Source organism: Hemicordylus capensis, chromosome 1, assembly GCF_027244095.1.
Source record: "Hemicordylus capensis ecotype Gifberg chromosome 1, rHemCap1.1.pri, whole genome shotgun sequence".
Classification (NCBI taxonomy): Eukaryota; Metazoa; Chordata; class Lepidosauria; order Squamata; family Cordylidae; genus Hemicordylus; species Hemicordylus capensis.
In genome coordinates this window covers 138,033,677-138,061,620 of record NC_069657.1, presented here as the reverse complement: position 1 = coordinate 138,061,620, position 27,944 = coordinate 138,033,677, and the positions used below count along the sequence as shown (strand labels likewise).

At 45.4% G+C, this 27,944-nt stretch overlaps 1 protein-coding gene across 1 annotated transcript; it reads left to right on the top strand.

The window, feature by feature from the left end:
* PGGHG (protein-glucosylgalactosylhydroxylysine glucosidase) lies at window positions 1-26,500 on the top strand. The gene is made up of 14 exons (XM_053286718.1): window positions 1-48; window positions 2,627-2,882; window positions 3,479-3,689; window positions 5,170-5,605; window positions 6,757-6,876; window positions 8,132-8,263; window positions 8,564-8,675; window positions 10,667-10,739; window positions 15,453-15,589; window positions 17,841-17,974; window positions 18,135-18,230; window positions 18,981-19,078; window positions 24,100-24,308; window positions 25,561-26,500. Exons 1-14 carry the CDS (start codon window positions 7-9, stop codon window positions 25,623-25,625), a joined length of 2,121 nt encoding a protein of 706 aa, XP_053142693.1. The 5' UTR covers window positions 1-6; the 3' UTR covers window positions 25,626-26,500.
* Window positions 26,501-27,944: the final 1,444 nt, after the last annotated feature.

Below are 27,944 nucleotides of genomic sequence, written 5' to 3'. Positions count from 1 at the left end.
AAGGCGATGCTCTCTAGAAGAGGCGGCAGCAGCAACAGCCGCAGCCAGGTAAGAAATGCACAAGTCTTTTCCCGGGACAGCTCTAGACATTTGTAGTCTTCCTCTTGTCCTGCCTGAGGGCTTCCGGACAAGGAAGAAAGGAGGGAAACCGCCAGTGAAAGAAAGGATTGTGCTTCATTTTCAACTGTTTTCCCCAGTCCCTCTTCTTCTTTTCGAGAAGAAGGGTTGGCTTGGCTAAATTGCCAGCCTGGCAGGAGGAGGAGCTGGGGAACGGCCTGCAGTCATCATTCTCCCAGGTCCTACACTCAGCCGGAATCTTTCACACTTCTTTCCCGAGGAGAACAAGATGCCTGCAGGGTAGGGTCTGATGATCCTTCACAGAGAGGATCTTCCCGTGTCTTCAGAGATAAAGGCCGGTAGAACAAGAATGTTGACTCTATCTTGCTGTGAGGCTGGAACTGGGCAATACAGTACCTCTGTGACTATTTCAGCCAGGGCAGCCCTGCCCTCTCATTTCCTATACTCAAGACCAGAGATTTCTTTGACAGGAGTGTGCCTTTAATAGGAGTGTGTCAGGCAGAAATTCTGCTAATGCAACGGTCCGACACACAAATATCTCTTGATGGGAAGAGCTGAAGTTGTTGAATTCTTTCTGCCACTCATATGGCTGTTGATGGCACAGGATTTTCAACAATAAATGTAGTGATATTCCCTAAAGCAAGGATTCAGATTGCCAGTTCATAGGCTTTTTCTAAAGCATTAGCTGTTGCTGTGCTTTTAAGAGCAGCCTCACTGGCAGAAATTCAACAGGTTAAGCTGTTTCCAGCCCTTTGTGGAGATACAGTGATGGGAAATGCCCTTTGCCTGTTCTTTCTGGTGTGAAAGGCATGGTGGGAGAACAGGAGGAAAACAAATTAAAGATTTCACACCCAAGGACAGAACGAGCATTAGGTCTGCCAGTGTGCTAGGGGATTTTAAAAAGTTGAATGTTATTAGACGAGCATATTTATTTATTTATTTTGGTACGTTGCAAACTAACTTCCCCTGTGAGCTGAGAGTTGTGGCCAAAGGAGGTGGCTCTGTTTCCTTGGCCTATAAAAAGACGGTAAAGGGAGAGCTGCAGCTAGTGAGGGAGAGGCTTCCTAAACACCTATATTGGGCAGGAGCGATATAGGAAGGTGATGAAAGGCATCATCTCATACTGCATGGGAGATGACAATGGTAAACCCCTCCTGTATTCTGCCAAGAAAACTACATGGCTCTGTGGTTGCCAGGAATTGACACCAACTCAATGGCACAACCTTTCCTTTTACTTTAGTTTTCACTTACTGGGTTACTTTTTGTATCCAGCTATTTTCTGTTCTAACATTTATACAGGTTGTCCAAATTACAGGTAAGTATCTATTCTTCTTTTTTCCTGTACTTAATTCATTCATAATTTACTTGTTCCAGTAGTGCATCAGTCTGTTGTACTATCATTGGTGGCATGTTAACTTTCCAGTACTATTTCTTTGCAGCCAATACTAAACATCTAATCCTTCCTTTTTAAAGGGCCCAGATAGCTTATTCTGGGGCATATTAATGACTGACAATAATGCAAAAGACTCTAGCAGGACATTAATCCAAATGTAGACCTCACTGCAGATCTGTGATGTTACTGGGTAGCTCGTATGTGTTTATGTAGACATCTTGATGGCACCTAAAGTAGTTACCCTTGCTTTGTCTCTGAGACAATGTCCAGTTGAACCATATCCTAATTGTGTGATCAGATTTTAAACCAGATTGCTGTTGCCATGTGGTCATAGGATATTTTTTGTATGCAGATTAGCAGAGGCCACTTTCAGAAGTGTGAGGGTGGAGTCAGAAAGGGAAAGGGAGGGGAAGAAAATGGAGTTGATTCTGAATAAACTCTAATGCTGAGCCTTAGTGGGAATCAGAGATTTGGAGTGGCAGGGAGATAGTCTTTGAACAAGTATTCTCCCTGGGAGAGTTACCAGATGCCAAGATGGGCATGGCTCCTGTGTGCTAAATGGCTGTGCAGAAGAAGGAATTTTGGCAAATAACACTTGTTATGTATGGATGAGAAAAGCTTCACTTGTCAAAACTGTTATCCAGAATATTGGAAGAGCCCCATCATCCTTGATACTTGGTTACCCTAAGCATATGCAGTTTGGGAGCAGGAGTCTCTATTTCAACTCAGAGGAGCTTCTACAGGCTCCCCTCCCTCAGGGCTTTTAAGAAACACTTAAAGACCCATCTTTTTAAAGGGGCTTCTTAGTTTTTATTCTTTGTCTTCTTCTAGTGTCTTAATTTTTTAATTTTAAAATTAATTGAATCTTGTTGTTTTTTTAACTGAATTTAATTTGCTTTATATTGTTTTATCCATTGCATTGTCTTTGTGAATCATCCCAAGTAGTATTGTGCTGGAGAGGCAAGATACAAATATTTTAAACAAATTAAACAAGTAAACATCCTTGTAGTAATGTATTTGACATCTGCATCTAGCTTCCTTGCTTTCCATCATGCAAATCTCTGAATGTTGTGTCCACACAGATCATAATTTCACTGAGCAGGATCACATTGTTTCTGGCCTGAATTTCAACTGCTCCTCTCTCCTTGTTTGCAGTACATACCAATGCCAGAGAATGACCCTGCCGTGTTCACCTCCAACACTCTGCCCTCTGACCCCCGTCTCCTTGTGACTGTGACCAATGCCTATGTGGGCACTCGTGTCTATAGGGACATCCTCCATGTGAATGGCGTGTATAATGGAGCCGTGGGGGACACGCATCGTGCTGACATCCCCAGTCCTATCAATGTCCGGATGAATGTGGCTGCTGAGGACAGGCCAAGTGAGACATTCTCTTTAGACACAAGGACAGGTAAGTGCCAACAATGTTCTCTCCTCCTGCTGCTCTTTGTGGCCTTTGCTGCAGTCCCTCTAGAACTGGGCTGTTTAAGCTTACACCAAGCACAGACTTCAGGATTTTGCTTTGAAAGCAAGCCCAGCACCTTTTAAGGAGTATATTGGACATCGAGTTTCAGGATTAGGCATCCTGGGATCAAATCTGCCCTCAAGCATGAAGCTCACTAGGTGATCTTGGGCCAGTCACAAAATTTCAGCCTAACCTGTTTTGAAAAGAAGCTTAAAAGGAGACGAGGATATGTTTTTAATTGAAATACAAAGTGATCAAAATTTAGAGAATATTATTCCATCTTCCCATATGAATGGATTATTGTAACATTTTGTAAAGTTCCTAATAATAGCCCATGTGGACATTCTTTTGTGAACATCCTTTTTTAAAATCACATAATATAATTATTACATTTTAGGCTGCATTTGGACTTTCTGGCCCCAACAGTTACTTTAAATGAAACTGAGATCCTTGCATGACTAAATGTCTAAATTTACAACAGAATTTAGAGAGAAGCATTTGGAGAGCATAAATATATGCTGATCACTCTCTTTTGCCTGCAGGGACCTATGTACACATGATCCAGTGCTCTGGTTATACAGCCACTCATAAGATCTATGCCCACCATTCCCTTGTTCACCTTCTGGCCTTCAGCATAACCATTCAGAAATCAACTCTTGAACCTCAGCCCATTACTGTGAACCTCCAGGCCCAGTTCACACCAATGAGTCCTGATCTGGATTTGCATAGAAAGGCAGATTTCCAGGGAGCTCAGTGAGTATTATTATTATTATTGGGAAGTTTTTCTAAAGCCTTAATTGAAAAGGTCCTCCATCCAGTGGACTTTACAAATAGTGGCAACTAGGTATTCCCTGTATTTTTGAATGGGCCCTGTTTCCTGCACTCAGAACCTGGTGGTGCAATGCTAAGGAACACCTTGCATCCCAGTAATTTGACTGGGTCTCAGAGCAGCCAAGTCTGTCCAGATTCTCTGCTCTTGGACCGCCCCCCCCCCATCTGACTAGGCAAGAAGCCAATTATTTGCAACTAGTTTAACCTGTGCAGAGCATCTGAATGCTGGTACTTGATTGCTCCCCTCACTCCCTGCCACAGCCCCCCTCACCTCTAGAGATCTCTCCACCCTCACCTGAGCCGCACTCCTCCTCCTCCTTCTCCATCCCTTTACTCCATCTCCCTCACCCCTCTTGCTCGCAGCTGCAGCCTTGCTGGCGCCTATTGGCCAAGCTGCAGCCCCCTATCCCCAGAGACCTCCTCACCCGAGCCCTGCTCCTGCACCTCCCTACAGGAGCAGCAGCAGCAGTTAACTGGGCCCTTCCTCGCTGCCTCCACCACCATGGCTGCTCGTTCCCCTTAGGCCGCTGGCAGGCCTGGGCCTGTCCCTTGCCTGCCTGCCTGCCTCTGCCAATGGCCTCAGTAGCCCCAAACAGTAGCAGTGGTTGAATGGGCCCTTCCTTGCTGCCAGTAGGTGCAGCCCTGGCCACTTGATCCCCTCAGGCCGCTGACAGACTCCGGGCAGTTCCTCACCCTTTTCTCTCTCTTCCCCTCTCTCCTTTTTCTCTCTTTCTCTCTCCTCCACTCGCTCTTCCCCTCTGTCTTTCCCCCCTCCCCTCTCTCGCTCCCTTCCTGAGTTAATAGATCTTGTTTCCTCATCTAATTCACACAACAGCAGCCTCCTCCTGAAGGGGCTCTTTTTTCCCTCATGACCCCGTTCTTGCAGACCCCTGCCCACTATCCTTTTATCGAGAGAGATATTCCCCTGATTCTCTCCGGCGCTCCCCCACCCCGCTTCTCAGTGGCTGGTGGCTTGCTGCGCCACTGCTCTCCCCCCCGCCCGCCGTGGCGGGCCATTCGCCAGGCCACCACTTCTCTTTGGCGGCAGCTGGCCATTTGCTGGGCCTCTGATTCTCTCAGTCCCCCCGCCCCCGCTTCTCAGCAGCTGGCAGCTTGCTGACATGGTTCCATGCTCTAGATTGGGTGAAATATTCCGAGACGAGCATGACATACAAACCCACCAATCTTGGCATATCTTTCTTGAGACTGGAATTAGGGCTCTTGCATGTGCCCAGGACTGCAGCCACTTGGATCAACTGCCGGTTCCACACTACATGTGAACCCGGCCTTTGTGATGGATGAGGTGAAGCCTCCGGTGGGATTAATGGGAATGGTGGGAATAAAAATTGAGCTTTTAATCCTTTTGTGATCTCCCCATGACTTTCCCCCCTCTGTGCATTAGTTATCTCTGTGGGAAGACATTGGTCCCTGAAGTGGAGGGCGGTCCCCAGCCTACTGTCCACATGATCTGGACTCCAGTGCCACAGTCGGTGACTCTCTCTGGGGAGGAAAAGGAGAAGAGTTGGGAGTTCCTCACTGCTATAGCTGAGAGCGAAGAGGATGTGAAAAGGAGCTTTAGTGAAGGACTGTCACTTATTCTTTCTGGTGCTTTGTACGAATCTCACACCCAGGCATGGGTGGAGCTCTGGGAAGGGTGCTTTGTAGAGGTTGATGGGCCTCTTCCACTGAGCCAGGCCATCTATGGATGTCTCTATTACCTGTTAAGTGCAATTCCTTCCCTGGGTTCGTCTGACTTTCTGTTCTCTGGAATCAGCCCTGGCGGCCTTTCTAATGGCACACAAGGTGAAGATTACTGGGGCCATGTCTTCTGGGACCAGGTGAGTGGAAATGTACCAGAGCCTCTCTATACAGAGAGCCGTGGAGAGTCAAATATGTCCTTGGCAAGCCAGCCAGAGAGGGAGACGTAGCTCTGTACTGAGCAGATTCTCCCCGTTTCGCTGGAACCTCACTGTCTTGGGAGTTCATTGAGCTTTTTTTGCATCATTGGCAGGAGCCCCTAATAGTGTATCTTTCCAGACTTTTCCCTTTGGCCGAGCCTTTCTCACTCTGTATGAATTGCCCCATGTACACTTACAGTTTAGCGTACTTAGACCTTAGCCTGAAGCTTCGTCAGATGCATAAAATGGAGCACAGAAAAATCCCCCCCCCGCCTTAAAGCAGCAAAAGGGGAATCAGGGGCTCTCTGGAAACACCCCCACACACACACACACATACAGATGGGCACCCTTCCTATTAATCCCTGATGTGAAGGGACTGTCTGTTCAGTGGCTAAGGAAAGATGTGCTACAGAAGCCCAAAGGCATATATATCTTTTTCATTCATAGCATTGTTCATCTGTCAGGGCTGAGCCCTGGGCATGTGGTTAAGAGTGAACTAACTAGAGCAGCCATTCCTGGGTTAGGAGGGTGTGAGTGTGGAAGGTCGCATGCTGTTCTGTCTTCCAAGAAATGTGGATGCTGCAAGAAGGTACTTCTCGTTCTCTCTAAATGCAGAGATGACCATGGAGGAAGAGGCCCTCAGCTACCATTTCCCAATCATTTCCCTCCAACAGCACTAAGGATCCTGTGGGAGATAGGTGGGCAATCTTTGGCCAGTCACTTCACCACCAGAGGGGAATATCAGCAGTAGCATGGTAGTCAATGCTGGGTTTTAACCAACACACACACATGCCATCTGCATGCTTGAAGAAATGGGAGTAGACCTACCTGTTTTGCCCTAGTGTCTAGTAGGTGCCACCCTGCCAAAGACTTGCTCAGGTGTTCTTGGAGCTTCAAATGATATACATGTGGGAATTTCCTGTAACATCTGTGTTCAGAGGGAGAGAGAGAACAAAATACAACAACATATATTGTAGATTATAGAATGCTGGGGAGATTACTCTTGCTGGGGAATATGTGGGTGTTGTAAGAATGATTAATCTCTCATATTTAATAAGTGTGTATGTGTTGTCTTTTTTTGTTAAACACAGGATACCTGGATGTACCCAAACATCTTAATTTTCTACCCAGAAGCTGCTCGTGCTATCTTGAAATACAGGATCCGAACACTAGAGGGAGCCCTGTACAATGCTAAGGAACAAGGATACAAGGTAGAAGAAGCACAACAAGGAAAGAAAGAGAGGCGAGGGACCAAACCAGAGAGTAATGCAGAGTTGTTTCTTGACTGCTTTTAAACGGACAAAGATGGTTTTCTTTTTACTTTCCAGGCAGGGCTTTTCTAAAAAGTTTAGCCCTCAGCAAAAAAACAAAAACAAACACACGCACACGCACACACACTATGAAGCATGAATATATGTTAGTAAGTGGGTATAAAATTAGCAGTGATTATAACCACGTCAGTTCTTGCACTCTAAGAGCAGGTTGAGGAAGTCAGGCAACTCCACTTGTTTCCGAGTCAGCATAGTGGAATCCTAGATATGTTGCATTCTCCAGAGGCATCCTGAATGTGTTGTGTTCTCTGTGGCACCCCAAGATGAGTTGTGTGAGAGTTCACCCATCTTAGAAATAACCTTGGGAGAAATGAGCAGGAGAGGCCTTAATGTGGATGTCTTACTTTGTTTGGAGTTCTGTTCTTCCACTGTGAGAGTTGATCTATCAGCCCACCATGTCATAGCATCTCCCTTACAAACAAAACAGAGGATGTTTTTAAGAAGAGTATCTAAAGGCTGAGTCCTGCTGCTGAATCCTCCTTCCTCACCTGTCTCCTCCAATGGGAGGAAAGGGGACCTGGAGGGGGGAAAGGCCCATCCTGCCAGATCTTCCAACAGGGTAGAACTCTCTCCCTTCTGACTCCCCTTGGAGATGATAAGATGAGCAAAGAAGCCGAATGGTGTCTGTTTGCCTGCTCCATGTATGAATGGGATATGCAGAAACAGCAGCTGGACAATTGTGAGTGAGAGCTCTAACCAGGGGTGTAGTGGAAGGGGGTTGCGCAGGGACAGAGCACCAGTACTTCTCAGCTTCTCTGGCTGTTGGGATGGGCATGGCCATGGGGGCTGTCATGGAGAGCGCTTACACTTCTGAATTTGCGGCTACACCACTGGCTCTAACAGAACTTAATTGTGCTTCTCATGCCCGTTGTCTGGTTAACCTTCATACCACATAAATTTCAACAGTACTGCCACTTGTATTATCTTCACAATATGATTTCTATGAAAGGGATTGTGCAAAGTCAGCCATGATCCAATTTCCAGTATGACCTTCAGGAGTGCACAGGGAACAAGTTCCCATGGATGTCATGCGTTTGGAATCGCTCATAGAACTAGGAAGTCTCTTTCTGCATTATTAACCCTGCCCTTGCCCATAGTGTGTCCTGGCCTGCTCAACATGCTGTCCTTCTGGCAGGGTGCAAAGTTCCCCTGGGAGAGTGCAGCAACGGGTCGAGAGGTCTGCCCTGAAAAAGTGTATGGAGACCAGGAAATTCACATCAATGGAGATGTGATGCTGGCGTTTGAACAGTATTACTACATCACACAGGTAACTCTAGCACATCTTGTGTTGTACAGGAAAGGGTGTGGGTGTCACTGGCTTGGGACTAGCATCTCTTGCATTTCAGCTTAGTACAATATCGGGATTTGTGGTACCGTATCCAGAAACGAGCAAGTCAGTTTCAACAGCAACATCACTTAGGCCACAGTCCTAACAGTGCTGCCAGTTAACATGTCTTGTGATGTTTGCTTCTCTTCATGCATCCCCTCTTGCCCTAAACCCCCTTATCCTAGGACAGGAGGTTGAACTTGATGGCCCACTGAAGCCCTCCTCCCTGTGTGATTCTAGGATCTGAAGCTCTTCCAGCAGGAAGGAGGCTGGGACGTAGTCCGTGCTATTGCTCAGTTCTGGTGCAGCCGGGTGGTGTGGAACCCGGAAGAACAGAACTACCACATCACTGGTAAATTTATAAGAAAGGACTCCTTAAAGTGGAAATCTTCTGCCCTTCCAGCAAGACCTCTTCATCCTCCATGTACACCACACCTGTTTGGATAGACACTGTGGGACCTGTGTTTCCTGAAAAAGTTGTGTTCCCCACCCAACGTGGCCTACAGTCCCTGCTATCAGGTTCTCCTGTCATTCAGACGCAGGATGGTTGTATTTGGTTCACGTGCCTCTTTCAGAATGGTTCTCTTCTCTTTTGTCCTCGCCTGATCTCCAGCTTCTACTGCACTTGGCATCCATGCACTACTTCATTCCTTCCACTTAGTAGCATGGTGATGTGAGGCATTTTCACTGTCTCACCCAGGGCTGCTCAACTTTGACTCTCCTGCAGATGTTGGCCTACAACTCCCATAATCACTGACTATTGGACATTGGCTGGGAATTATGGGAATTGCAGATGGAGGGCTGAAGAGGAGCAACCCTGGTCTAACCACTGAGATCAGTCAGAATTCTGTGCATTTAGTTGCAATGGTGTGTTTGTGAAATCTGCTGAATGTTCAGCCAGATTCTGGGAATCTCAGCTTTCACTTCTTTTTATGTTGTCAAAAGTGGGTATCTCTGAAGTAGAATCTACTTCCCATAACCATCTCTCCTCACACCTAGCAGGCCTGCACAACATAAGGCCCAAGGGCTGGATTTGGCCCACAGAGACTATTTTACTGGCCTCCGGGTATCCTGCAGCAACACAGGAGCTGGAAACTGCCTTATAGCGCCATCCTGTGTATGCTTTCTCAGAAATATGTTCCATGGTGTGCCCAGTGGGGCTTACTCCCATGTAAGCATGCCTAGCATTGCAGCCTGAAAGCAACAACAATTTAGGGAAATGACTTGGCATTTGTTTGGGGCTGGCATGCACTCTAGGGGCCCCACTGATTGAACAGGGACAGGACCTATCTCTGTCCACTATCCTTGGTTAAAACTATGGGTCCATTGATAGGGGGAATAGAGCCACAAGTAACTAATAATATTTTTAATGTAATAATGTGCTAAGAACAGCACGCCATGTTGATAGGGGGAATAGAGCCACAAGTAACTAATAATAGTTTTAATGTAATAATGTGCTAAGAACAGCACACCATGTTGTGGATGGTTCCGGCCCACCAGGGCATTTGAGTTGTGCAGCCCTGGCCTACAGGCTCTGAATGGAATGCTAATTGCTCCTTCCTCTTTTATTCTTCTCTTGTTCTTCAAATGAGCTGTTTTCCCTTTTCTCCTTTTCTTTTCTTTTTTTTTGGGGGGGAGGGGTACTTTACATGTGGAACAGATAATCTGGTACATGAGTTTGGTTTTTTAAAATATAAATAAACATGATATTTATTTACCGTATTTCTAAACCACCTGATATGTACATTTATAGGTAGTGTAATAATGATCAAGTTGAACTCCAAAACCAACTCCAGGAAAGGGTGAGGTGGCATCTTAATTGGCACAAGAACTAGCCAATCAGTCCTGTGCCAACTGGGCTGCAAACTTGGAGAAGAGATTTCATCTGAGCTTGGTCTGGGGGAGAATATTGTATTACAGTGAATGTGGTTCTAGAGTGGATTCACAACTGAAATCTTGCATATCTGCAAACATCCTTTAAGGAATGTTTCTGGGCTCTGAAGAGAAGTGTGGAACTGTTTGGACAGGGACTAGAGTGGGGCAGGTCAGGAGGGGCCTCGTTCTCTGCATGGCCCTCCTTGCCTCTTCCAATTTCTAGCAGCAGAAGAATGAATTATGGAGAAATTACAAGTATATGCTAACAGACACTAGCCAGCAAAATTTTAGTCCTGTCACAGAATCTGGTTTTTCTTGGCTTGTACTTTAACCTGAATAGAATTTGAATATTTGTTGGCTCTGAATTTGAATATTTGTGTAATTATTTTTGTTTGCTCCTTATGACTGTTTGTGGTGGGTGGAAATGCAGAGTCTGCTTAAAACCTCTGAAGCGTATCCTCTTCCTAGGTGTCCTTCCCCCAGATGAGTATCATTTTGCTGTGGATAATTCTGTTTATACGAACGCTATTGCCCAGCGAAGGTAAGGGACTTGCAGAAATACTCTCCAATCATTGTTTAGGTCTGCCTTCATTCTGCTTTATTTTTGGAGATGGCCCTTAGAGCATACAAACGGCGATCCCCATTAACTGAGTACTTTCTCCAGAATAGGGATGTGCACAAACTGAAGCTTGTGCACAGATTCAGCACTGCGGGGAACGGAGTGGCAAGTTGGATCTTTAAAAAGGAGGAGAGCAGGTCCTTACCTGCTATCTGCCACTGCATGGAGCTTCCTGCTGTGATAGCACTGGCCCCAAGAACCCACACGTGGCACTGCTATGGACATGCGCTAGCACATACTTAGGTTCTTGGGGGCAGTGTTACAGACCAGGCCTGATCTATATACTAAACATGCTCATTAGCCAGTATATAAAATAGGTCTGGACCATAATGTCACCAACGTGACCTTGTTCTTTTATATTAGTGACCATGTGTGATCTGGATTGCGAAGAAGGAAGGAGGTCGAACCAGTCGTCAAAGAGGTTCAATGGGCTTTATTGAGTATAAAAACTAACAACATAATCTAGCAAAGCAGAAAGCAGGACACTCTATTAATAGTAGCAACAGTATTTAAACAGAACATCCTAACCAGTACCAATATATTCCACAGTGTGCCTAACTGACATATGTGTGTGCAATTAAATCTTCCTAGAGCCTAGTACGGTTTAGATACAGGCGGAAAAAGGGGGAGGGAGGAAGGAAGGCTCAGGGCTGGTATGGTTTTGGGGATTCAGAAATTAGTAGGGGGGAGAGGTGAAGGGTGTAGGAGAAGGGGAAAGGATGAGGGAATTCCAGGTTTGTATGAGCCGCATATTTACCCAGGCTTGAGAATGGTGGATCTTTCAGCTGAAGAGGAGAGACTGTAGCTGGGAGCAGCAACAGAGCGATGGTCTGGCTTCTGGTGGTCAAGCAGACAGTTTGCTCAGAGCGAGGCAGAGAGTTAAGGTGCCATGGCTGGGGGAAAGTCTTGACTTCTCACTGCGCAGTAGACGTCACAGACAGTTCCTGTTCATGAGCAGAGTTCCTGAGCAAATCTTGCTGTAGGCACAAGATAGCTAGCGTGTGAGCAGAATGCCCGTAGGCATTGAACTGCTAAACTACCATGTCCAGAGACTCTTTCTTATAGTGGTTCCATCCTTTGATGTCCATTTTTAGTCTTCTGGATCACAAAAGGCATTTATTCCTGCTATCCTCAGAATATTGTCTTTTAATTACCAAAATTAGCTCAGGATATTTGGTCAGTTCAGAGAGATCTCAGTCTTCTTCTGTAAACTGTTATCTTGAGGAGGGGACAAAGTCCAAAAGCAAATCTGCATCCCAGATGTGCTAGCCTGATCCCAGAAGGTGTTAAAAGTTAGCAATTAGTGAGAGGGAGTTAGTTCTATTTGTGTGAGACATTATTTCTTGTATACCTCTATCTAGTGTGTATTTGCAACAAAAGAATATTCAAATTATCATCAAAAGGGTAAGCATGAGTGAGGCAAGTTAATCAACACATTTGACTTAAGGCAGAAGCATCCTGTTACTGGACAACAGGTTAATTTCAGCAGTGTGAGACTGGTAATTAAGCCTGACCCATTGTCTCAGTGAGTTTCCACAAACCCTGATAAACAATGCTAGATTACCCCTGCCTCTACAAATCAATTACCAAGCATTGCCCAGGCAGATCTAATTGAACTCTTAATAAAATGAAATCAGACACAGGCCTATATATGTATTAATATTTTGGGGTGCTCATAACAGCAGTGTCATTGTGGCAGCATTGTGGCAGTGCCATTGTGGCAGCAGAGAGCAGGTAAGGACCTGCTTTCATCCTTTTAAAAGATCCTGTTTGCCACTCCTCTCTCTGCGGTGTCAAACCTGTGCATGAACCTTGGTTTGTGCACACCCACAAAATAATGCATTGCTTTTGGGGCAGCCCAGTCCTAAATGGCTACTCTCACTGCAGAGGCAATGAAACAACTCTGCTCCATTCACCACTTCAAAATTTTTTAAACTCTGTACTGCCTTAAGGCCACCTAATGGCACAGTGGGGAAATGACTTGATTAGCAAGCCAGAGATTGCCAGGTCGAATCCCCACTGGTATGTTTCCCAGACTATGGGAAACACCTCTATCGGGCAGCAGCGATATAGGAAGATGCTGAAAGGTATCATTTCATACTGCGTGGGAGATGGCAATGGTAAACCCCTCCTGTATTCTACCAAAGACAACCACAGGGCTCTGTTGTTGCCAGGAGTCAACACCGACTCAACGGCACACTTTAACTTTACAGCCTTAAGAGGGACATAAGATTGCACTGTGGTGGATTGAGAAGGAGGCTGGCCACTGGTTATTATATTAGAATATGATTTCTTGTCACCTTTCAACTTGCCTATGCCTGGTGGTATAAATTATTTTCTTGTTGATGTTGAGGATGGTTTGCCACCCTAATCTAAGGAAGAAAATGCTCCTTTTTATAGAGATGTCTGCTATAATTCAACTGAACTCTGTAAAATTGCTTCCAGTTGGAAGATCCTGTAGGCGTTGAGTGTGCTGATCTTAATGAGCCACACACACACACACACACACACACACACACACACACGTGCAAAATAAATACTTTATTTCAAGATTCAAACATGTTTTGAACCAAAGTTCTTTTTCAGAGTAACAGCAAAATAGAGAGGCTGTGCCATTTCCTTGTGCTGATTTCACTTGTCCAAGTGGCAGAGTTTGGTGAACTTCCATGTTGCCCTTTGCCCTGTCCTAGCTATGTTTATAGCTATAGAGATTTCTGTCCTAGCTATGTTTATGTCAGATGTCCAGATACCAGTTACTGGGAAGGTCCCTCCCCAACATCTGGAGAGGCTGTGGGTACCAGGAGGGAGGGAACAAGGAGGAGAGGCTTTCTGAGCATAGAGAGGTGCGCAGACAGCCCAGGTAGCAAAATAAAGATGAGGGATTTATTTATTATATTTGTACACTGCCTCAGACTTCTGTCTATGGATGGTTTACAGCAACATAAAACAGATTAAAACCTTAAAACCACAAGTCTAGTTAAAAAGTTTGGGTGAATAAATGTGTCTTTAGACGGAGACTTTCTAAAAGTTGTAAAAGATCGGGAGGCACATTCCAGAGTCTTGGGGTGGCAACAGAGAAGACCTGTCCCTGTGCAGCCACCAGAGGAGACCAACTGCAAATGAACCTTTCCAGATGATCTCAATGGGCAATGGGGCTCATAGTGAAGAAGATGTTCTCTTAAATAATCTGGGCCTAGACTATGGGAAACACCTATATCGGGCAGCAGCAATATAAGAAGATGCTGAAAGGCACCATCTCGTAGTGCATGGGAGATGGCAATGTATTCTACCAAAGAAAACCACATGGCTCTGTGGTCGCCAGGGGCTGACACCAACTCAACGGCACAACTTTACTTTAAGTTGTTTAGGGTTTTATAGGTTATAACCAGCACCTTGTATTTTGCATGGATATTATTACGCTGAAGCCTGGGCATTATCCATCCCCCATTCATCCCACCCCCCACAGACATGCATTTCCAATTTCGCACTGAATACGGCCCAAACCATGAAACGTTTCTAAGCTGGGTGGTGATCACTTGAGAATCTTTCCCCAGCTTGGTTCATGTGCAGTACAACTGTTCTCATTTAAGTGTTGCCATATTCCCTTCAGTTAGTGCTGGAGAATACACTCATCACCTACTTGCCAGAGTGTCCTCCTGTTAATTCGGATATAATTCCATTATGACCTGGGAATATTGTGATAATAGAACCCCTATTGTCTGCCCCACCACCATTTCTTTTAGTCCTCTTTGCTTGGCTGTTCAATTAAACTGACAAGTCACCTCAGGTGGTGGAGGATTAAAATTTAAATATAATTGCTGTGTGAACTTGAACTGGTGCAGGTATACATGCCCTTTTTCAAAGTGTGTGTGTGGGGGAGGAGTGCTCATGAAATTGACAAAGCTTCCCTCTGGCCTTCTTTGTTTTCATTGGAGACCACTTCTGACCAGTTTATTTATTTTATATACCACCTGACTCCAAAGGCTCTAGTCAGGGATGGGGAACCTTGGCACTCCAGCTGTTTTTGAACTACAACTCACAATTGTGGCTGGGGATGGTGGGAGTTGTAGTTCAAAAACAGCTGGAGTGCCAAGGTTCCCCATCCCTGATGGTTGAAGGACCAAAAATGGGCCTCAGATGGAACTCATCTGTTCACAGATTTGTTTTTAATGCAAACAAAAGTTTGAAATGCAATTGTGAATCCTGCATAGCTGTCAATAAATTTTAAAACCTGTTAACATTTTAAAATTGCATTTCTGTTTTTCACACATGCCCACCACCCACACTGCAAAGGAAGCTCAAAAGCACTTTAAATGGCACACATGAAAATTGTTTAACACAACAAGGTGTTGTCTTAGTTTAGTATAAAATTGTTGTCTGAATGCACCTTAGATTTAAATGGGTTCAAATTTTAAAGCTGCTCTGTGCCTAATACAGCATTGAGGCTGAAACATTAAAAAAACATTTGAGGGGAGGAACATGATAACCCCTTTTAAAACAGACACAGAGGGAACTGTACCCTTAAATGCTTCTTTAATGCCTTCTGTCCTTCATACCCTTTCTGATATTGTGGAAGTCTGTCTTTCCCATTTATACTTGTCTGCTTTGCCAACCCAGCCTGCCTCTCCTTTCCAGTTTGAGTTTTGCAATTGACTTGAGTTCGCAATTGCATATTCCCATCCCTGAAGAGTGGAAGGAAGTTGCGATGAAAATTAAAGTGCCATTTGATAAAAGCAGGGCCTACCACCCGGAGTTCGATGGGTACTCCCCAGGTGAGTGAATACAGGAGAGAGAGGAGGCGGCGATGCATATAGCCCCTTTATATCTGTTGCAATGCAGGACAAATCATTCACATAACATGTCTGGCTTCATAACCATTTCTCCTCTTTTAAGAAGTCTGTACTGCTTGTATTGATGCACTGTGCATCAGAACAGGCTCAGGAAGAGACAATCAATACCTTTTGCATACCAAGGAGCTTTCTTCCCCCTGCCCCTGTATTCTGGAAAACTTTTAGCTTTTTGGAGCTCCTCACAGTCTCAAACTAGCAGAGACGGAGGTCTGCATGTGCACAGCAATATCAAATATGGGAGCTGCACACAGGCACAAGACTTTGACTACTTGTTTCATATGGCTGGGGTGGAGCATGCAGGTGGAGATGTTCAGAAGTCCTGATTTGTTTCTTCCTGGAAAGGGCTTTATAATCAGTTTTTATATGTCATTGTATGATTGAATGACTGTACATGTGTTCATGTTAAAAGTGAATTGGGAAAAAGGTCCCCTCAGTGCAGAGTTCAGGTAGGAAGTATACAGCTATACATTCTTTAAACATAAGATGTATACACAACTGCATGTGATTGTTGTAAACAATCATCATAGGATTGTTGTGAACATAAATACAGCCACGTACACTGCTCTGGGATCCTTGGAGGAAGATACTGCTTTTCAACAAAAAGTTCTAAAAAAAAAGTTTGCATAGAAAAAGAATAATAATGAGATGGTTCTCTGTTCCCAAGGGACTCGCAGTCTAAAAAGAAACACAAGAGAGGCAACAGCCTCTGGGGGGGATATAGGGCTGAATCGGGGCTGAATATAAATATATATTTATATTTCCCATTTATGTCAGTGGTGCACTATAGACTAACACAAGCAAAAATTTTAAAAAGCAAGTTCCTGCCCTGAGGAGCCTACAGCCTAATTTTCAGCTGAGGGAGGGGAGGAAGGTGAAGATAGTGTGTGCCAAGCCCAAATAACATTCTCTTAGGCTTAAGGTTGGTAAGTGGCTGTGATGAGAAATCTATTTATTTATTTATATTTATTTATTTATTTAGCAAATTTATTAACTGCCTGACTTCCTTAGACTTGAGGCGGTTTACATAATTAAAACAACAGCAGGACACACACACACACACACACACACACACACACACACACACCCCACCCCTAAAAGCCTGGCAGAATAGATAAGTTTTCAGAAGTTTCTTAAAGGACAGAAGGGAGGGGCATTAGGAATCTCAGGAGGTACAATTAAGAGATTCAGTCTCAAATAAATGTGAGGCTGGATGGGATGGGATACAGTACGGGCAGGAAGCAAATTATAATCATGCAGGAAATGAAATGACCATGAAAGGAACATTGTAACTACTGACCTCTCTCCAATTTGGGAGTGCTAGAAAGAGAGGCTGCTTCTCCTTCATGTATACTTTTAAAAGACCCATATTAGGATCTCATGCGCCAAGGACAGGTCTGTAATGTTTGAGTAATTTCTCCACTCTCTTACCTACCTTTGCATGTTAAGTGATTAAGAGTCAAAGAACAGTCTTGGATGTTAATACAGCAATTTCCCAGCATAGGTCACCATACATAAATCTTGCTCTGAACACTGGCTGACACATGATGGGACTTTCATTCCAATGGGACTACTTTGAGTAATTTTCTTCATGATGACTTTCTCTTTTTGCACACTGAAAAGAGCAGTTAAATGCTCCCTTTGTCAGCTTGTCCATGAGAGCACTTGCTTGTTAGGCAAAATGTTTATGTTGCGTAACGTGTGTTGTCTTGAAAAATAGTCCCTCTTTACCAAGGGAATGCAGTGATGAGCAGCATGTCTCACATTCATCTTGAAGTTACTGAAGAAAGGAGCCTCTCTCTTAATTGCTGTATCTTGATCTGCTCTTCATGAAACATTTCTACCTACCAGCTATTTTCTAAGGGTTACCAACTTTTGAGTGTTGGCAGGTCTCTGACTCCTAGGCCTTTGAAAAGAGCACAATGAGCAAAATTCAGCAGGTGAAGTTTCTCCCAGTGTGAAGAAGCAGTGATGGAGAAAGCTGTCCTTGCTGGATTTTTGCCTGGCATGCATCAACTGACTTAGGTAGGAATGGCAGAAAGTTACATTCTGCTTGCCACCCAAGAGAAGCTAGCTCTGGGGTCCCGAAACCATCCTGGCTACTTCCTGCTATGCTCATCCTCATTCATGCATTCCTAGTTCATGTGTGCCCCTTGCCTCTCTGCTCTTTCCTCAGGTGAGCCGGTGAAACAGGCTGATGTTGTCTTGCTTGGATTCCCTCTTCTGTATCCCATGGACCCTGAAGTCCGAAGGAACGATCTGGAGATGTATGAGCCTGTGACGGACCCTCAGGGGCCAGCCATGACCTGGGTAATGAGCTGACCTTGAGGAGGCAGGAAGCCAAATTATTATTTCTGTGTGTGGAAAGTGTGGGGTCTTGCAGGCATTTACTGCTGAGATGCACCGGTCTGAGTGGGGCTGTCACAGCAAGATGGAACTAATAATGGGATTGGTTTCTTCTCCCTACCAGAGCATGTTTGCTGTTGGTTGGCTGGAACTGAAGGAGGCTGAACGAGCACAGCAACAATTGGCCAAGTGTTTCGGCAACATCACTGAACCATTCAAGGTCAGGCGGTGGAACCTCCCTCTTTCTTTCTTTTTGAAGTAGTCTTCCTGCAGTTCCTTCCCCACCCCCAACATTCTGTAGGGGAAGAATGGCAGTTCAGTCCCCAAACAGCAGAGCGAAACCAGTTTGGTGAGAAAGCAGCAAAGCAAGAGGTCTTGAGGCAGTTCTTTAGTATTGAAGAACTACAAAGATTTTTTTTAAAGGTTACAAACCAATGTGAAAAAGCCTGCAGCTTAATTTCAGCTGTAGCTCATGGCTGAAATGAGCTGTAGCTCATGGCTGAAGAGAGAGACCCAAACAAACAGCCATATCTGGAGAGACAAAAATGGAGACTAATGCTGGAAGAACAAAGAGAGGAGTCCAGCACTTTTATCCATGACCCTAAAACCCCCAGTGGTCACTATGAGACACTGCAGCTAAGCGCTGATGCTACCAGGGTCCTAGTGCCAACAAAATTTATTTTTACTTTTTAAACAACTTATTTTTCTCTCTTAAGACTTTGCAGGCTGCAGACTTTGGGAGTTTTTCGCCTGCTCTCTTTACCTGTTCCCTTGTTATACTTAACATCTAGACAGACGGAAAGTTCTAGAAAACCTAAACGCTTTGCTGCTCATGGTTCTTGGTATATACTTCTTTTTCAAAGTTGGTCCTGATAAAGGTGTTGCCTTACTTTGGCATGTAGAATTCTTTTACAATGGGTCATCACAGCTGCCTACAATGTTTGTGCTCTTTTTTCTTGGACTGCTTCAGATCTGGGTGGAGAATTGTGATGGATCTGGAGCAGTGAACTTCCTCACGGGGATGGGTGGATTCCTGCAAGCCATCCTTTTTGGATACACTGGGTTCAGGTACAAACTGTAGTATTCCTGAGTAATATTTTACTGTTCATGACCCTGCAGTCTGTAGGAATGAACAAGATGGTGGGTTCTTATCAGAAATGTTCTCTGTACATCAAGGAACAGAACAATGTATAAATACGACGAATATTTCTATACCACTTTTCAACAACAACAAAAATTCCCAAAACGGTTTACATAGATATAAATAAATAAAATGGCTCCCTGTCCCCAAAGGGCTCACATCTTAAAAAGAAAAATAAGATAGACACCAGCAACAGCCACTGCAGGTGTGCTGCGTTGAGGATGGATAAGGCCAGTCAGTGGCAGATTAACACATAGGCAAAGTAAGCACTTGCCTACAGCAGCAAATTTTGCGGAGCAGCAAATTTTGCCTATGTGTTAATCCGCCACTTGCATTTGGGGGGCAGGGGAAACTTCAGTCTAATTTTAAAATTGCTGCTGTGTGGAGGCGGTGAGAACTCCTAGTGGGCTGGCCTGCCTGCCTCTCAAATCATGACAGTTTGTTGGGCTACCTTCGTGCGCACTTCGAGATGGTGGCAGAGACGATGGCGAGAGCTCTCCCATGAGCCTGCCTGCTTCCCAAATGACAGGTTGGGCCGTTTCTGGCCCATTTCAGGCCTTGTGTGCATAGAGGGCTGAAAACGGCCCGACCTGTCATTTGGGAGGCAGGCAAGTCCTGTGGGAAGAGCTCTCACTGCTGTCTCTGCCACCATCCTGCCACATGCATGAGTGAAGGTGGCCCAATGACCTGCCATTATTTGAGAGGCAGGTGGGCCTACTAAGAGCTCTCTCTGCCTGCCCCACCACCTGCCCCGCTGCCGCACAGTGATGGTTTTAAAAGGAATTTTAAATAGATCTAACAACCCCCCCCTTTTACTTGTAAAGGAGAACATTTGCCGGGGCAGCAACCATGAAACTCACTGGGTGACTCTGGGCCAGTCATGTATCTCTCAGCCTAATCTACCTCACAGGGTTGTTGTGAGGATAAAAATAATCATGTGTACCACTCTGAGCTCCTCGGAGAAAGAGTGGTATATAAATGTATAAATAAATAAACCTTTGGTCGCCTATGGGCAGCAAAAAGTTTAATCCACCCCCAGGACCAGTTGCTCTCCCCCTGATAAGTAAAGAGAATCATCACTTTAAAAAGGTGCCTCTTTGCTTAGTTAGCAGTTAGCCTATCTGTACAAGCTGTAAGTTCTACCTGGTATCTTCATTACGACCTACTGGAATCCAGAAAGATGCATCCCCATCCTCCCTACTCCCACCACATCTTTAATGCCTCTGAGAAAGGATGAAGGCCCAGTGGTAGTTACTGATGGACAAAGAATATGAAGTATTCATCACTGAATTTTGTACGGCCTTTCATTAAAACAATCTCAAGGCAGTTTACAAAACATTTAAAACAATATAAGACTATAAAACAGTTATAAATAAAAATATTAAATGGGAATATAAAAATACAAATCTAATTAAAAGTTTAAGAGCCATACACAAGAGAACCATAAAATACACACAAAGGCCCCTTGACCAACGGATATAGAGAACCCAGCCACCGGGAAAGGGGTCCTCAGCAAAGGCACTGCTGAGGACCAGTCCTACAACCGCCTCTCTTACTGTACTCTAGAAATGCCACTGAGCTAGGCAGGCACCTTAGAGGCAGAAGCAGCTTGCCTGGCTTCTCACGGGCGGTGGTTGTGGAATAGATTTACAGTGGAACTCTTGGTGGCTAGATCTGAACTGCTGTTGTCGAGCCTGATCCCCCATTTGCATAGAGATTTGACACTCGGCGGAGAAGCAGGGATAGGTTTTGGGGTAAGTTCAGTAAAATGTGGGGGCGACTCCTGAAATGCTCAGAGTGGGGAACTGTATCTCTGGGCAAACATGTCTCCCCCACCCCGCCATAATACTTTCACACTGTCGTCTAATCACGCTTGGTCAAAACTCCCCCTGTGCAATTAAGAAATGGTGGGATGGGTAGGTGGCAGAGAGATACACACCCATGCTCCTCCCTCCCCAACCCCAGTGCAATTAGGATGAGCCATTCAGGCTATCATTTGCAATGGCTGGGGTGTAGCTATAATTGGCTGATAGGTTCAAAGAACCTGGGGCCCCCAGCTCCACCCCTCCCTATTTTCTTCATGATCTCCCTCAGTTTGAGGGGCCGCCAGGGAGAGGGGTGAACACGGGCCCCCTCTCCCCTAGCTACACCCCTGTGCACTGGCTATGTGTGAACTTCAAGCTGAGGAAAACCATTGTGTTTATGTCACCCACCTTGCCCAAATATCAGATCGTGCCATGGCAGGAGAGGTTTTTGTCTCTGGAGTAGATCCCAGCCAGCGTGAGTTATACTTAGCTGGTCAAAGGTGGGAAGTGTCATGCAGCCCTTTTCCTAATGCCGTGGTTTCCGGTTTATTTGTGATTAGTGTGTGTGTGTGGAACATGATGGTTGTAGCCACAAAGTTTATCCCCACCTCCAGCAAGCAGGAGGCAGCTGAGTCAATACTCAAATGGGACTGGGCCAATTGACAGCACCAAAAAAATAACTAGTGAGATCCCAGGCTGAGAACAAGCCCTGTTTCTTGGGAAGAAGCACAGGAAATGGCCGAAGCACCCAAAATAGACCCTTTGAGAGAGTCTCTCATTGTGCCTTCGGAGGAAGTGGAGATATGTCCTTGTGAGGGTAGTTCTCTGACTGGCCTCTGGCCTCTTCTTCTTTTTTCAGTGATGCCTGGGACTCCAAGCACTATTGCAAGATCTGTATATATTTATACATTTAAAATATGTATGTCCATCAGAATTGCAGCCTTGTTTTTTAAAAACAAAACAGAAGGTAGTCATAATAGACATTTTTAGAGGCTGTATTAACGATTCTGATGTGCTCAAATTCATCTCTGTGGTAGGTATGCTTGTGTATTTCCCCATGGTTCTAACTGTGTGCTTCTCATTTTCACAGTCAGCTTGGGCTAATGGCTTCAAATGCTTGTGCTGATCCCTGGCGGGGACTAGCACAAGCTATCTAGTCTGCAGGCTGATTTTCCACACTGACAATGGCTTGGCCAGCATGGTGAAAATGATACTTTCCTGAACTCGAATGCTACAGGGAGAAGGAGAGGAGAAAAAGAAGAGGAGAGCTGGTCTTGTGGCAGCAAGCATGACTTGTCCCCTTAGCTAAGCAGGGTCTACCCTGGTTGCATATGAAAGGGAGACTGGAAGTGTGAGCAGGATAAGATATTCCCCTCAGGGGATGGAGCCGCTCTGGGAAGAGCAGAAGGTTTCAGAAGCCCTCCCTGGCTTCTCCAAGATAGGACTGAGAGAGATTCCTGCCTGCAACCTTGGAGAAGTCTCTGCCAGTCTGTGAAGATAATACAGAGCTAGACAGACCAATTGTCTGACTCAGTATATGGCAGCTTCCTATGTTCCTATGGGAGTACCTAGTTAGCTGTGGACAGTCGGGAAACAATGGCCCACATCCTCACTAACTGTGTGAGTGTTCAGTCGTTCAGTCAAACCAAGGGGAGAAGAGCCTACTCAGTTTACAACTTTCCCCCTTCCATTGAAAAGAGATGGAATCTCAAAAGGGGAAAGAGTGGATCTCAAGTTGGAAGTCCAATTTCCATGCTAGAGTAATACTGTCACCAGCTTGGTTTGGTTTCCAAGGTTGCTAGGCTGGCACCTAATCCAAAAGATCTGGATGCTTGGTAAGCACTCGAATCAAAGATTCGAAGCAGGGCTTGGACACAGCATGTGCCATGAAGTGGGGTTCTGGTGCAAAATCCAGGATAGCTAGATTGCAGGTTAGTGGGCCACTCTTCCAGGGACTCCTAGAGAGAGAAACTGGGCAGCATGTAAGCCTGCCAGCCTACTCTCTGAAAAGCAGCACTAAAATCAGGATTCCAGGGACAGGCATAAAATTTGGAAACAAAGGCAAGGAAGGCTTCTGAATAGGGGCTTCATAGGTGACAAAAGACAGGGGAGAGGTATGCAGATATCGGAGCTAAAGTCCGAAAGGGCTGACTAGCTGAGGCAGTTCTGCCTATTGGGGACACAGAGCAGACGTGGATCTAGGTGTGCCAGTTCAATCAGTGGTGAGAAAGAATCCCAATTGCTTTAGGATGGGGCCAGGTGATCAGACTCCCCCTTTGTCTTAAGATCTTTGCTTTGCCAGGAGCTCTCGGTTGAAATGCAAGAGCATTGGCATTTTAGCAACACCTTTCCCAGGCCAGTCACTTCAAGGAACAATCTTCTGTCCTGCATGACAGTCCCGCTTGTCAAAATAGGGACTGCTCAGGTAACACCCTGAGGATAAGGATAAAAGGATTTGCCATTATCTCTAGGTCATAAGCATCTTTGAGTAGAGATCTTTCTTCAGCTAATTTTTGTCTGTAAAGCACTATGCAAATTGGTGGTGAAATAATTAACATGTTATTGGGTGCATCAGTCCTTGTAGCTCAGCATGGTCAACTCTGACTTGGCAGAAGCTTTCAAAAGCTCAGGCAGAGGGAATCTCCAGCCCTGCTCCATGGATTGGAACCAACGTTTATCTTTGAAGAAATCTGAAGAGAATGTTGGGATTCCTTCCAAAAAGAAATTAGAGGATTTTTTCCTCAGATTGTTTGTTTCTACACATCCCTCAAATGCTAGAGATTACAGGGAGATTATAAATAGAAAGCATGAACTCTAGGCTAGTCTTTTCATTTTATTCTGAATTTTATATTGAAGCTTGAATTTACTAGATATGTCTCTCCACCCCTCCCTCCCTCTCCTCCCCGCTTCACACACACACACTCACACACACCTTGTTTTGGGAGATGTCTGATCAAAAGAACATGGGATTCCTTGAATGCCATGGGGTATTATAGGAAAATATCTGCTTTCTAACAACTGCTTATATTCATTATGATTCAGTGCCCAGGAAAATGTATATATTGCAATCTGAGATATTGTACATAAATAATAATCTTCAGGATCCTCTGTCCTGGCCATTGACACAGTTCTACGTTTGCTAGGATCACCAAGAAGAGTTTGAAATTTGGTCCTGTTTGCTCTGATGACATAAAGGAACTAAAGATCACTGGAGTGTGCTACTTAGGAAGTAAGCTGAATTTCACCTTCACCAAAGAAAAGATCAGCATCAAAGTGACAAAGTCCTTGTCCAGCTCCACCATGCTGGAGGCTGTGCTGGCAGGAACAGGCAAGCACCTCCCCTTAAATGAAGGTACAGTGTCTCCACTGATAGCTGTAATACTGTTCTCACAGAGAGCTCCCTTCAGAGACACCGTTAGGCCCAGACCTCAGGGTGCAAGTCCAAGGCCCCGGCCTCCGCGTTACCCTGGAGGGCCCCAGCAACAAGTGCCGGGAATGGTTTTCCCACGCAGCCGCTGGCACAGGCTCTGCAATGCCTCCCTCCTCCACTCTCTCCTTGCCTCCTAGCAGACTGCTGCTACTACTGGTGCTGCCGCCCGCCCCCTCTGATCAGCTGTTTGGCAGGGCTAGTACAGAGGCCTCTTCCTGCCTCCTGGCTCTTCAGCAGCATGGGATGAAGCTTGCCCAGCAACAGAGGGGCTGAGTTTGGGAGGCAGAGGGGCAGTGCTAGCTGCCCCCAGGCTTGTTCAAGCCTCCTGCTCTGCCCCACCACCACCCCACCGCTGCCTGCTTGTGTGTTGTGCCTGTCTCATCATGGGAGCCATCCACAAGGTGCGTGGGTGGGATTATATGGGACTTTTATGGGTTATTCCTCCAACTTTGTGTATTGCTGAGATGGCTTGACCTAGGGCTCTACAATGCCTCCCTTCCCCACTTGCTCCCTGCCTGCTGGCTGGGCAGGATGGAAGAGCTCTGTATATTTAATCTGAAGCAGATTGGTCAATTGTTTTATTTTTAATTTTAAAAAGGGAGGATTGAACTGCAAAGAAGTTTTATAAGTGACTTGTTTTATGGCAGAAATTTACAAAAACTTCTGGAACCGAATGTCGTTGTCCCCCCCGCCATCATTTCTCCCCCATGTGGAGGAATCTGCCCTTTGCCATCACGATTTAAAAATAAGACACTCTTCAAACAGGCACACTCCTCTACTGGCTCTTCCACCTTTTCATGGGACCACGTTGGATGTCTCTCCCAGTGGGCATCTGACGAAAGCAGGCAAAGACCCCTTCACTGACACCACCTTGAAAAATGAGTCATCAGCAAGCCTTTCCCAGCCCAAACTGCTTTACAGTGACTCAAGAAAAGATTGCACAGAGAGGATTGTGCACCTGCCTGAGTTCTTCTGACCAACTTGTTGGAGCTATTTTCCTAAGCACACACGAAAGTGAACTAAATGTAAAATCAAATGGTGCCAAGTTGCCATCCAAAGTAGCCCTCTTGATCCTCTACAGTCTCTTAATATAGGGAACTAAAAATGCTATAATCTGAGGAAAGTGTATTGACATGGATGGCCTCCTTTACAGCTTGTGTTCTTGTCATTTCAGGACAGTGTGTCTCCTTTCCTATAGCTGCTGGTTGGATCCAGAAAGTATCTGTCGAGATATTTTAAGCGTATGTTACTCATGACAAGTATGAAAGCCAACAAGCTTTGGAAGAATGGCAGAGAGCAGGAGTTTTAGCAATCTGTGGTCTGTAAATATGCAGGAGGACAGAGGAGTCTGAGTTTTAGCTGCCTTCAGTGTGTACATAAGCAACCTGCTCAAGTGGGAGTTGGTTTGAAATTCTGCAATGCCAGCATCACAGCATGTACCTTCCTTCCTGACTAGTGAGAAGGCGTTTGACAGGTTCTGCATTGGGGAGAAGAGGAAGGAAATACTTTCCCCAGTCTTTCTTTTTATGGAGAAGCCTAATCCCTGAAGGACCTTGTTACACACCCCTCAGTCCTCAGTAAATGTCTGTGCTCAGGTGCCCCAGATAACAGGGTGTACCAGCACGTCAACTTAATGCTCTTGTGTACCAAGTTATATCTGCAGGCTCAATGGACAGGTGCTCCAAGTACCTGCTTATGCCAGCAGGCCAACTTAATGCTCCTGTGCACCAATTTATACTTGCAAGCTGACACACACATACTCCAAGCACAAGTTTATACCAGCAGGTCAACTTTACCCCTCTATGCACGCGAGCTTCAATACTCCCAAGTACTGGTTTACACTGGCAGGCTAGCTTGATACCGCTGCATGTCAGTCTATATTCTGCAAGCTTAATTCCAAGGCTTTTCTGACCATTCCTGCCTAACATAAAGAGGGGTTCAACCAGTGAGCAGACACAAGGAACCAGACCAGCAGTGTCTTTTTGTATTTTCCTTAAATAAATAAATATGGTATCCTCTCATCCTTTCACCCTGTCAGCATAACCGCCCAGAGATGAAAATTTGGGGCAGTGTACAAATTTGATTATTAATAATAATAAATAAGCAGCTCCTTATCCTCTGCACCCCAGGGAGTTATTTGCACATGGCTTTGTGCTGCGGGGTAAATGTTGAGCGAAGCCACTTTGAATCACACTTGAGGCACTGAGGGAAGCAGCCCCTCTCCTCTCGGGTTTTGTCTTGATGCAAGTTCATATGTTTTCCTCCATGTTTTCCTTCTAGCCATTGTGGGGTGGGAGAGAGATTACAGAATTATTTATTCTTTCTCACTCTATGGGGCTAATACAGAAAAGTAGCAAACAAGATATTTGGGACTCAGCTCATCTACCCATATATGCACTTTGCCCCTTCTGTGCCCCTCTCCATTTTTGGGGCAGGGGGTGCAACTACTGGATTCTTCCATGCTATGCAAAATATTTAATGTGTCATGGGTAGCTACACCTGTTGGTTAATGTCTGTGCCAAAGAGTAGCTGTCTGCCTTTCTGGAGTGCCGTTGCAGCAGGATATTCCTACCTGTGGGTCAGCAACAAAGTCCCCACAGGCCTAATGTTGTGTATGCCTGACCTAGATTATAGTCTTCATTAGTAATTAGGGGTGATGATGGAAAGCCCCTGTGTTGTGCCAAATAGGTGCCAGTCTGATACTATCATGACCCCAGATCCAGGACCCCCCTCCTAATTGAGGCATGAGGCAAAGAGTTCAGGGAATGAGACAAGGTGGAAAGACTCTATAACCCAGACTGTGGGACCTCCATGCCAGGGGAATCAGAGCCAGCACCCCCACAACCCTGCCTTTGGACACAACCAAGAACACAGCCCTGCCTTCATCTTCTGACTCAGAGGAGTCCCTTGAGAACTGCCAGTCCAAGTAGAGGTTCTCCAATGCCAGCAAGACCTTAGGGCACTCCCCAAGGAGGAGGTGGGGCCAATCCACATTGCCTGAACAGTAGCCATATAAACCAGCAGTCGGCTCCAAGCATCAGCTGGACAACATCCATCTTTCCCTGTTGTGCCCAGCTTTCTTGCTTGCAGCTGAAGCTGTGATTCCTTTCTCCTTTGAGCTCTCTCAGATCTGTGGCCTTCGTCTTCCTGCATCCGGATTGGCCAGTATGAACCATCTCACCTGGATCAGGATAGTTTATGAGGTGCCATTTCCTACCAGGGCTTACTGTATCCTGAAATTGTGCTAGCAGCCTCAGAATTAAGTTCTGATGTAAAACTTGATTAGTTTAGCCCTGCCCAATTACAGCCCCATTAAGGCAGCGTCTATATTTAGAAGGATGTTGGCCCAAGTTCATACATGTGAGATAACTTTGAAAACTATGTGTGCAGATATATAAGGCCCAGGGCTTATATATATAAAGGCTTCCTTTATAAGGCCCAGGGCCCAGGCCTTATGTTGTTATAAAGGGGGGCTCGTGCTTAATTTCTAAGATGCCAGAGTTTTAGGCTACCTGGAAATTACATTCTCTGGTCTGGATATCCCACTTCCTAATTTCA

Excerpts from the sequence above, each read along its gene's own strand:
- PGGHG (XM_053286718.1), top strand. The coding sequence starts at position 7 with ATGCTCTCTAGAAGAGGCGGCAGCAGCAACAGCCGCAGCCAG. Across the intron at positions 10,740-15,452 it reads AACGCTATTGCCCAGCGAAG|TTTGAGTTTTGCAATTGACT; the intron begins GTAAGGGACTTG and ends TCTCCTTTCCAG. Across the intron at positions 17,975-18,134 it reads AGGGGCCAGCCATGACCTGG|AGCATGTTTGCTGTTGGTTG; the intron begins GTAATGAGCTGA and ends TCTCCCTACCAG.